At 35.9% G+C, this 12,032-nt stretch overlaps 1 protein-coding gene across 1 annotated transcript in view; it reads left to right on the top strand.

Annotated features, from left to right (window-relative positions):
* Nucleotides 1-12,032, top strand: part of hdac7a (histone deacetylase 7a) — a 109,711-nt gene that overhangs the window by 70,216 nt on the left and 27,463 nt on the right. Inside the window, 7 exon segments of the mRNA XM_048179532.1 lie at nt 3,168-3,290; nt 5,313-5,422; nt 7,891-7,992; nt 8,783-8,945; nt 10,968-10,978; nt 11,009-11,028; nt 11,030-11,115. Of these exon segments, the coding sequence (XP_048035489.1) occupies nt 3,168-3,290; nt 5,313-5,422; nt 7,891-7,992; nt 8,783-8,945; nt 10,968-10,978; nt 11,009-11,028; nt 11,030-11,115 (615 nt within the window).

The raw sequence follows: 12,032 nt of genomic DNA, 5'->3' as shown, positions 1-12,032 counted from the left end.
CAAAGTATGCGAGTATGCGGGTATTGCACGTACAGTACGCGTGTACTATTCTAGTGATGAAATTTGAAACATGCGCACTCTACACGAACCCTCACGTACACATAAAACTGAATACTTTGGGCTTAACTTATATGAAGCCTTTGAGTTTATACGCAAAAGTTTTTGTTCTGCAGGATTTGCTCCAAACCCATAACTGTAAAAGGCCTGTTCACACCAACACAAATTGGGTCTGATTTTTGTATGTGACTTGTCTGATCAGATCATTGCATAAAAAAACAGAAGGCCGAATGAAAGAAAATGCAAACTCACTCCCTGACAGTAGGTGGTGCTTATGGAAAAGCAGAAATACCTCAAATTACTTTGTTCTGGATTCTTAATCCTCTGCTATTCATTGTCGCTTTGCAAAATAGTCTATTCATTATCACAATCTAGTCATAGTTTTATCTAACAGTAGCATCTCTGGGCATGTGACCACAAGCTTGAATCCCATTGTTTGGCCAGATTTCTTCAGTGTGATGGAAAAGTTTAGAACACCTCAACCACAACAACCTAGCATTGTGTTGATAAGTTTTGCACTGGCAAACAAGCGCTCACATTTTCTTTATTTTTCACGTTTTCATTTAGTTTTCAGTGTAGAACAGAACGTTTCTGCAGAAGAGTTTTCAAATAGTCCTTGGAGAGAGTTTCCAAACACTTGACCTGTCCACTTCATATCAGTTCAGTGCTGTCTGTCAGAAACACTTTGTGCTCGATGATCAAACGCAGAAACATTTAACATGATAACCTCAAGATGCTGAGCAGAGTCATGTCATTTACTGGTTAAAGGTCAGTAAGTCCAGCTGTGGAATTACAGTTTTCAACATGTCCTCTGACAGAAATCAAGGCTAATGGTGTAATAGTGTTTTCACAATGATAGAAACAATTAATAGGAAGTAGAGAAGAGATTTCGGGACCTTCTTCTTTTCTGAACCAGCAACAAAGAGCTGTAACTGTGTGATCAAAGGAAGTAGATGGTACATTTGCATATAAATGGTTAAAGGTCAATAGGGATGTGCAAAACTACCTCTAAATCGAAAATCGACTAATTGGTGTGTCATTTGAATGAGTAGTCAACTAGTTGGTCTTAAAAGGATAGTTCACCCAAAAATGAACATTTTGTCATGAATAACTCACCCTCGTGTCATTCCAAACTAAGACTTTCATTAATCTTCGAAACACAAATTAAGATATTTTAATGAAATCTAAGAGATTTCTGTCCCTCCATTAAGGGTGCGTTCACACTTGTAGTTCGGTTTGGTTCATTTGGTCCGGACCAAAGAAGAAAAAAAAAACATTTAGTCCTGGTCCGGTTAGCGTTCAGATTGGCAATTTTATCACCGAACCAAAAGATACCGAACCTTAAGGCATAGGGATACATTCACAACGTGATTGGTCGGATTTTATGACGTATTGCCTATTTTGAGACGGAACTTACCGAACATCCAAAACAGTGCTGTTTGCTGAGGTAAATGCGCTCGTTGTGTGTGCTTAGCGGTGCGTAGCCTGCATGTGATGGTATTTTGGCCAGCTGGGAACTCGTGAAGAGCTTATAAAATGTGTAAAGTAGTCAAAACACCGGCGGGAATCCATCTGTCACACAAACAAATGATCTGCTGCATGGAGACGCGCGTCTGATGCCTGTGATGGGCAAACTCGCGTCTATGACGAGAAAAACCGACATGCTGAGGATTCTGTCCTTTTTAGGGTCTTCCTGTTTTTGGTTCGGTTACATGTCTTTGGTCCTTGTTGCGTTCATATATCATTCGAACCGCACCAGAGTTCGTTTGGAAGTGGACCGAGACCCATCTTTTCAGCGGTCTCGGTCCGCTTGTTTGGTGCGCACCAGGGTTCGGATGGCAGCGTTCACATATGTTCAAATGAACCGCACTAACCGAGCAATCGCACCAGGGTTCGTTTTAATCGAACCAAACATGACAAGTGTGAACGCACCCTAAGTCTATTCCACCAAAACTGACGCTTTAAAAAAATTTATAAAAATTCATTTTCTGTCAAAATAAAAGCTCGACTACAGTTTCCATCAAAATAAAAGCTTGCATGTTTATCTCTTGTAAGTATAGAAATTAGGAAAAGCGAGGTCCACCCACAACAGTTTCACAAAATCCTGCTGTGGGAAACACTGCATATGAATCAAGTGGTTTAACGTCCTAAGTCTTCTGAAGAGACACGATCAATTTATATGATGAACAGATTTAATTTAAGCTTTTGTTCACATACTGTATAAACCTTCATCACCACACATAAACATTTTTTTTTTTTGTATTAAATATAGTAAATGAAGGCTCAAACATGTTTGCTTGACGCGTCAGAGAAAAAAAAACTCATCGGCTCTCTCATGATTAAAGTCCTGAAACATTTCTTGAGATATATAGATGCTAACTGACAGATATTCAAGTAAAGAGACTAAAAATGTGTTAAATGTGCCTACCTAGCAACTGTGACAGGTGTCCTTGACAACGGGCAGTAATGCTTGTTCTGGACTTTTCTGAAAATTGTATGAAGGATGCATTTGTAGGCTGCATTTGAAGGACCCTTTGAATTGGGACAGCCTTCGAAGGATGCAGCTATAGCATGCTATAATCATGCTAAGGCCCCTCTGAGAAGCTCAAAATATGTGCCCTTTAAAGCATCTGCCCAAAAAAAATCTGAGAAAAAACATTATATAATCTCACTAGTTGGTTGTTGCACAACTAGTTACCTCATCCTGGCCCATGCTAATCGTCAGTTTGCTTATTTGGCTATTTTGTGTGACTTTATTATTTGTGTCGACTCTCAAACAATCCAATTTAAATCTCAGGTGTTGACATGCAGTTATTATAACCCGTAGGTTGTCTGTGAACACATTGCTGGTTGTTTGTTGTGGTATATACGCTGGGTTGTTATTTGTCATCACGAATTGCTACTTTTAAACAGCACAGTGATGACACAACACATTGCCCCTTAAAGTGGTATGTTTATTGAACAATACAAACAATGATTGACCCTGCAGAAGTACAGTAAATGAGCTAGTTGATCATTTTTACGATAAGACCAAAACCAGATCGGAAGCTTTTCAGAAAGTATGTCATCCTTTTTGATAATGCTAATGTTTTTTTTGCTCTTGTCCGCAGCCTCAGAGCCCAACCTGAAGGTGAAGCATAAGTTAAAGAAGCATCTGAACACCCGTAAGAGCCCGCTGACACGCAAAGAGAGCGCACCGCCCACCGTCAAGCACCGCGCTCCTGATACGCTGGGTAACTGAAACACCATGTTCTCATGTAGACCTGCTGTCAGCTAAAGTAACATTGTTGCATAGTTATATTCATTTACCAAGCATATGGAATCAATTTACTTTTTTTTTTTTTTTTTTTTTTTATACGATCACTAGGACACATTTCTCAGTATTCAGGTCACTTTTTCAAAACTCTTCACTCAGATCTCCTTAACTTACAGCTTGGCACAGTAGTAAATTTCACATCCAAAATGCACTGAAACTACCAAAACACTCCATATATGTCTCAAATTAATTCTTCCATAAAGGTTGTCACCCGACAAACACACTTTGTCACTCATAAAACAAACACTTATAACAGGTGGCATTATGCAATGTTTTCTTTTATATAAATTCTTTACTAAACTAGAATGACACCCTCTACTGTTTAAAATTCGTTGCAGTATGTAATGTGTAACATAACATTTTATATGTAAAATTGAAAGACTAACACCTCTAATTGTTTTGATAGTATTTAATTTTTTAGATTTGGAATATATTTCATTATGGTGTTACTGTAGAAATGTTGCAAGTTGCTGTTTTATTCAGTTTTGTATTAGGTTTTGAACTTAAATTTAACAGTTTGGCAAATTGGCCTGTCAACTATCAAACTGGCCTGAGTTTTGATAGTATTTGTGTCTGATTGACTAAAGAATTTGTAATTTGAAAGATGTAATGATCCACAGCTAACCCACTTAAGGCCAGATTTACTAACAGCTTGCGCCAGCGCAAACCCTCTTTTGTCATTAAAAAACTTATGTCAGGTTTTACTAAAGACACACAGTGAGAAATTAGTGATAAAAAGGCATGAACACAGTTATTTTATGAGGAGTATTTAAATAAATCATGCAACGTGATTTGCTAAAGTTTTCTGTAGTGAATTCACTGGTATTTGCGCCATTATTTAGCGCCCAAAGAAAGCATGTCTTAACCCATTTTGCGCTTGACGCAGAACTTTCCATTCCCATCTGCGCTTTTATGGGATTGTGGTTCTCACACTAATTTGCTCTGTTTAGTAAATCTGGCCCATAGCCTGCTGTTGTTCTCACTGTGTAAAGAGTAGGGTTGGAATTGTTCAAATTTTAATGATTCCATTTCTGACTCTGCTTATCGATTTTCTAATTTCAATTCCAATATGGTAAAAAACAAAAACTTCATTCACATTTATTCTAAGTCTTACATTTCATTGTAGCTGAATACCATGGACGAAAATCAAAAGGGTAAAGAACACCTATAGTTTACAAATACCATAGCCAAAAAAAAAACTAGACTAACTAATATACATTTCAAGCATTATTAAAGACAAGTGAACACTCAGTAATGAAAAAAGAAAAAATAAACATATTAGCAATCGCACAAATAAATACAACTGAACAAAGATATGACTGTGTTTTAAGATTTTCAGGTATTCAGGTACAGAAACAGTAATCAAATGTAAAATAACATTGCAATTTATAAATAAAATATACATTACAAATATAGTTACAAAAGTTATTCAGTCAAGAACAGCGAGTGAATTTTCTCTTTGTCCTTTGTTGTTTGATTAATGTTATTATAGAGATGGCTGCAGGAATTTTAGGCTGCTGTCACTTTAAGAGCTGCACGGATCCAATATACTGTTATGCGTTTTCTTTGTCAACTGTTTATGTTCACTTAAGACATAACCAACTGTGTTTACCAGGATATTTTGCCATATTTTTGTGTGTATTTGTCCGTTCAAGTGCAAAAGGATGTGGGAGAGAGCTCAGTTCAGTATCACACACTATACAGTATGAGAGGTGGAACTTTTCGAACTTTTAATTTTATAACAATTAAAAATAGATTCCTAACCTTAAGTATCTGATTCCAGAATTGGAATCGATTGTCGATTCCCAACCCTAGTGAAGAGTTTTGAAAAAGTGACTTATGTATGGTCCTAGCAATTGTAAAAACTATAATGCATGTATTGATGTGCCGCCCATGTTTAAAGTGGCGTTAAGTGAAAGCTTGTCTGTGTTCCTCTCAGATTCGTCCCCCAGCAGCAGTAGCACTCCAGTATCTGGCTGCAGCTCTCCAAACGACAGCCTGCCCAATGAGAACGGAACGCTGCCCGCTGCTGCCAGCCTGTCCCATGAGGTAACAGTCCTCACACTCCCCAAGTCCACTCCTCAGCCGAGTTTCTAAGGTGTTTCTTGGCTTGCTTATAATGGATGTTCTGGTAATGCAATTATAGATCCAAACAATTATGGTAAATGACTCATTAGCCAGTTTAAATGAAGTTAACTTCTCCCTTTTTTTCAAAAGTACAAATTCTTGTGGAGAGGACAAACTCCCAAGCCGAACACACACACACACCCACACACACAGAGGCATGATGGGACAGTTCTTTAATATTGCTCTGGTGGGAGTTGTTTGTGCTCGACGGGGCTTGTTTCAGGAGGTTCGCGCCGCCCTTTGGCATAATGACATGTTTTAAACAAAGACACTGGAGAAGGACAGCTGCAGGCAGCTGCCAGGACACCCAATCTCCCTTTTCCATCCAGAGCCTCCTCATCGCTTTATTACTCCATGCTCCTCCATTTTTGGGCTTGCATAAATGCAGGACTCTCTGATGGGTCGAACACAGGAATTGTGTCCGCTCGCACGCAAGAGCTGATCACGCACACAGACGGACACGCAGATTTTTCTGTTAAAGGCTTAGTTCTCTTTCAAATGAAAATTACCCCTAAGCTTTACTCACCCTCAAGCCATCCTAGGTGTATATGACTTTCTTCCTTCTGATGAACACAATCGGAGTTATATTAATAAATATCCTGACGCATCCGAGCTTTATAATGGCAGTGAGTGGGATCCACGAGTATGAGCTGAAGAAAGTGCATCCATCCACATCCATCCATCATGAACGCACTCCACGAGTTAAGTAAAATATCTAGCTTCCGCCATACCGCCTTCCATAATCAATTTAGGAAAAAAGTGCAATGCCTCTTGCAGTTCAAAAAGCTTAAGCTAAAACCTACGCCTTCGGCATTCAACTTGCGGAATAAGCTTAACTGACACAACGCCAGTTCCATTTTTTTCATATTTTGAATACGGAAGGCGGTCTGGTGGAAGCTAGATATTTTACTTTATAATGTGTTAAATATGGATATTTTTTACACAAATGCATCGCTTCACTTCAGAAGGCCTTTATTAACCTCCCGGAGCCGTGTGGAGTACGTTTATGATGGATGGATGGCTTGAGGGTGAGTAAAGCTTGGGCTAATTTTCATTTGAAAGTGAACTAATCCTTTAAGGACAATATTTGCCTAATGGAAATTATTGTCAGGGGCATTATTTTACCTTTATGTTTTTCTTTCAAAACACTAAGTTAACAAAATATCATTAATACTTGAATTGAATCTATTGAAAAAAATTCTCAAGTGAAATATTTATGGCTGATAATTATAAAACAAATCAACATCAAATGTAAACATAGTTGTATTTTATGTGCTGGAGTATTGCTTTGCTACAATAAATGTAAAAATATATAATAAAATAAATATATAAAAATATATATTATAAAACATGATATGCACGAATAATGATGTCCTACAATAAATGTAAAAATATATAATAAAATAAATATATAAAAATATGTTATAAAATATGCACAAATAATCCTTTGCTACAATAAATAAAAAAATACAATATAATAAATATATAAAAATATAAAACATGATGTCCACGAATAATGGTTTGCTATAATAAATTTAAAAATATATAATAAAACAAATATATAAAAATATATTTTATAAAACATAATATGCACAAGTAATGCTTTCCTAGAATAAATTTAAAAATACATAATAAAAGAAATATGCAAAAATATATATTATAAAACATATGCACAAATAATGGTTTGCTACAATAAATTTAAAAAATATGCAATATAATAAATATACAAAAATATATATTATAAATCATATGCATGAATAATGCTCTAATAAAATACATGTAAAAATATGCAATATAATGAATATAGAAAAATATATTATAAAACATTATATGCACAAATAAAGGTTTGCTACAAAAAAAAAAATATATATATATATATATATATATATATATATATATATATATATATATATAATAAAATGAATATATAAAAATATCCATTATAAAACATTGTGCACAAATAATGCTTTGCTACAATAAATTAAAAAATATATAATAAAATAACTATATAAAAATATCTATTATAAAACATTATATGCACAAGTATTGCTTTCCTAGAATAAATTTAAATATTTATTATAAAATAAAATGTTAGATTATACAAATCTCTACTGTCTACTTTCATGATAGATTTGAATGTATTCACTGCTCCAAGTGTTTGAGTTTACATTAAGTGTGTTCAGAGCTTATTTTAGTTATTTTCAATAAAACAACATATTAGCAACATTCTGTCCTGAGATGTCCGACAGCTACAGGTCACTATGGTGTCTACAGAAGTCCATCATTAGGTCTAAAATATAAAACCTGAAATATCTGGGTTATATTTTGTGGCCTTTTTTTCCCTAATACCCATGTAATTTCAGTCTCTGTGGTGTGTGTGTGTGTTACAGGCTCAGAGGCTGCTGTTGCAGGACGGGTCTTTAGCTCACTTCACAGTGCAGAATCCGTCCAGTCTGCCGACCATCACACTAGGCCTCCCCGCCAACACCAAGGTATCAGAATCAACATGCTTCTGTTTTTGAAAGATGCATTATTTTTCTCCTTATAAAGTAATTAGAATATGGATAATTTCGGTCCTAGATGGTTATTAGTCAATATAACATTCCAACCTCATTGAATATGAAGCAATATTGTAACGGATTAAAAATTGCAATATGATGACAAAACTGCATTGCTTCCATTATAACCAACAAAGCTGTCAACACCGCAAGCTGCACAACATCTGTACAGGGGTGTAGGCTAGCCGTCATGCTAACTTTGCCAGGGAAAACTCTCGTCAACATTAAAAAATACTGCTTTGAATGTTGAAATCACCCACAAATGAGTGAGAGCCTCAGCCAACTAACAGGAGAGCAAGTCAAATAAAAGTAACTAACATGTTGCTTTCCATATAAAAGTAATGAATTAACGCATTTAGTTTTGACAACAAGTGGTGACACAACACAGTACCAAAACTGTTTATTGAACAAAATTGAATTTTGATGGTTTCACCTGATAATTCTCCACGTCAAACATTGTGGTTGGCACAGTCATGTCCTCAACACATATTTATTGTATTCTGCTCAATATTTTCATTTTAATTTTTCTTATTTTTTTCTCCTTATGCCCGAATAGACCTGAAACCAATTTAGAACCACTGTAATGTACTTTTAATGTGTCATAAAATATTGTTCCTCATTCATGCGAGTCTCATCATCTATTTTGAGGCTGCAGTTTAACTCAAGAGCATGTTGTGAGGTCGGCAATAGTAAGCGCTGGTCTGTTGCGGTCATGTCTCTGTAGGCGGAGAGCGAGTTGGGCTCATTGAAGCTGGGTCGTGTGCCGGTGGTGCCGGGTGGTTCTCCGCTGCTGGTTCCCTTGGGTGTGGAAGAGCAGACAGGACAGCTCATGCAGCCCGTCCTCATCCTGGAGCCCTCTGGACTCGTACACACCCCTTTGTTGGCCGGTAAGAAATCTGCAGTGTCTGTCAGTCTGAGAGGCCGTATGAGGAAATGCCACTGAAATACTATAAGCTTGATATGTGTGCCATCTAGTGGTCACTACTTGACATGACAGGGAATAGCTGTTGGGAATAATATGGCAGTAACAAAATATTTTCAGAATATAAATTACTGAAGTTTTTTTGTCATTTAAATATGAACATAAAAGCCTGTGAAAATAAATGTGCATCGTTAATCCTTTAGATCTTTTATTTCAAAAATTCACAAAAATCTAACATTTTCATTGAAGTATAAGAATTTAAAATGGGAGGCAAATTTCATTATGAAATAAATGTTTTTCTCTAATACACTTTGGACACAATTAATGGTTCCCTCAGAAATTCTTATGAGTAAAATATCTAAAGTAGATTCCCATTCATATTAACATTTTTAGCACACCAGGGTGATCATGAACATGAAATTGTCCATCCATGACTTCCTGTTCCACAGGAGTATAAAGGAAACACAAAGGCCAAATTCCATTAATCATTCATCACAGTGAGTAAATCCAAAGAATATAGTTCTGATGTTCAGCAAAAGATTGTTGAGCTTCACAAAATAGAAAGTGGCTGTAAGAAAATAGCTAAAGCATTGAAAATCCCCATTTTCACCATCACGACAATAATTAAGAAGTTTCAATCAACTAAAGATGTTATGAATCTGCCTGAAACACGACGTGTCTATATTGTCCTAATGCACGTTGAGGAGGAAAGTTTGAGTGGCCAAAGACTCTCCGAGGATCACAGATGGAGAATTTTTTTTTTTTTTTTCAAACAACACCTTCATCACCACAAGTTGTTTGGGAGGGTTTCAAGAAAAATCCTCCTCGATTTCAACAAAAACATGTGTCACTGAGCACAAAATGAAGCTTCTGCCATGGCCGTCCCAGTTCCCTGACCTGAACACTATAGAAAATGAGTGAGGTGAACTGAAGACGAAAAGCACCAACATGGAGCTGGGAATCTGAAGGATCTGGAGAGATTCTGCATGAAGGAATGATCTCTGATCTTGTCAGGTGTTCTCCAAACTCATCAGGCATTATAGGAGAAGACTCAGAGCTGTTATCTTGGCAAAAGGAGGTTGCAAAAAGTATTGAATAAAAGGGTACCGTTAACTGTGTCCAACGTGTATTAGAGAAAAACATGTATTTCATAATGAGATTTACCCACCATTTTAAATTCTTATGCTTCAATGAAAGGTTAGAATTCTGAACATTGAAGAAATGAACATTAATTCAGCAAGGGCACATTAAATTGATCAAATATGACAGTAAATACAGTTATAATGTGACAATATATTATATGTTACAATACATATATACAATATTCTATTTTATGCGTCACATTTTCCACAAAAATATAAAGCAGCACAACTGTACTAAACATTGATAATAATAATAATAATAATACATGTTTCTTGATTATCAAATCATCATATTAGAATGATTTCTGAAGGATCATGTGACACTGAAGGCTAGAGTAATGTTGCTGAAAATTCAGCTTTGATCACAGGAATAAATGACATTTATATATTAAATTACAATTATTTTAAATTGTAATAATATTTCACAATATTACTGTTTTTACTGTATTTTTGCAGTTTTGGTGAGCATAAGAAACTTCTTTCAAAACCATGAAAAACTCTTACCAACCCCTAACTATTTATTTTATTTAATACATTTTTATATTAAGCAGATTTTAATAATCTTAATTGTTGTTTCTTATTAGTAAGTTAACAAAACCTAAATATTAAAAAAGCTTAAAAAATCCAATGTCAAAAATATGATAAAACGTATTAAAAATATATCTTTTTTGTGTTTAGAATTCATGTACCATGTTCACTGAGTTCAAATTGTTATTTTTAAGCCATCGTGGATCATTTTATATGTTTATTTTCTACTGTGGCATGATATTTTGATATCTAGCTTGAATACTATGCTTTCATCTACTGAAACTATTCTCAGATTTGTTCCTGCTGCTTGTGATCAGTTCCAGGTCTGGTTCAGTCCGGTTCATAAGCCCTGAGCCGCAGTGAGCCGCTGCCCCAGTCCCCGCGCCCTCCATCCTCACCTGCTCCAGCAGCAGCAGCACAGCGCACAGTTGCTGGAGAGACTCAAACAGCAGACGCACCTGGGCAAGCCTGTAAAAATGCTGTGATTTTAACAGTAAAAGCTGTAAAAATGCGCGGTGAAAAACGTTTACAGAAAGGTACTATATCGGTGAATAACGTAATAGCAGTACATTTAATGCTGTTAAATTCACCAATTCATTGTAAAATTTACAGAGTCCCCAATTGCGCGTGACAGTTTAGTTAGTTTTTCTCATTTTTTTCATCAGTTATGTACATTAGGGTTTTATGTTCACTAATGTGTTAAATTAATGTTTATTGTATTTTTAAAATTTCTGCATGTTCCATGATGGTGTTTAGTTTGTGTGTGAAGCACTGTGTGCTATATATTAGTAGTCCTTCTCAGCTTGTGGAAAAGCTGCTTGTGATGAACTTTGATTAATCATGTGACTCTCATCACCACTGTGTTTAGTGACTGTCAGTGTATTATAAAGTACAAAACAGATATTGTACTTCATTAGGTTGTAAATTAACATTAGAGAGACATTTTCGTAAAAACAGATTTTTTTTTAGCAGACGCACCTGCCGGATTTTTACCGTAAATTTTACTGGGATTTTTTTTACAGTGTACAGATCACGCCTGTCGCACCTCGCTTCACTCAGACCAGCTGCTCATCGCTTCTTTTTCGTTTTTTTGTTTAGGGGTTAAACGAAGTATCACGAAATACGTGAGCAGAGATATATCGGGGTTTTTTTTTTTTTGACTGTCCACTTTAGACATAACCAATTAGTAGTGTGTTGAAACTTACTGTTGTGGCGAGGGACATGATATTTCGATATCAGCGTTTGATATAAGCGTTTGACCAATCAAAACACACTGGTCCAGCCGACCAATCAGAGCTTTGGAAGGAGGGGCTTAAAAGAGACAGGAACTAAACGGAGCGTTACTGACAGACTGAGAAGAGAGGTGCTGCAACAATATAAAG

Source organism: Megalobrama amblycephala, unplaced genomic scaffold, assembly GCF_018812025.1.
Source record: "Megalobrama amblycephala isolate DHTTF-2021 unplaced genomic scaffold, ASM1881202v1 scaffold230, whole genome shotgun sequence".
Taxonomy (NCBI): domain Eukaryota; kingdom Metazoa; phylum Chordata; class Actinopteri; order Cypriniformes; family Xenocyprididae; genus Megalobrama; species Megalobrama amblycephala.
The sequence above is the reverse complement of the archived record's forward strand: the minus strand, read 5'-3'. Positions and strand labels throughout refer to the sequence as shown.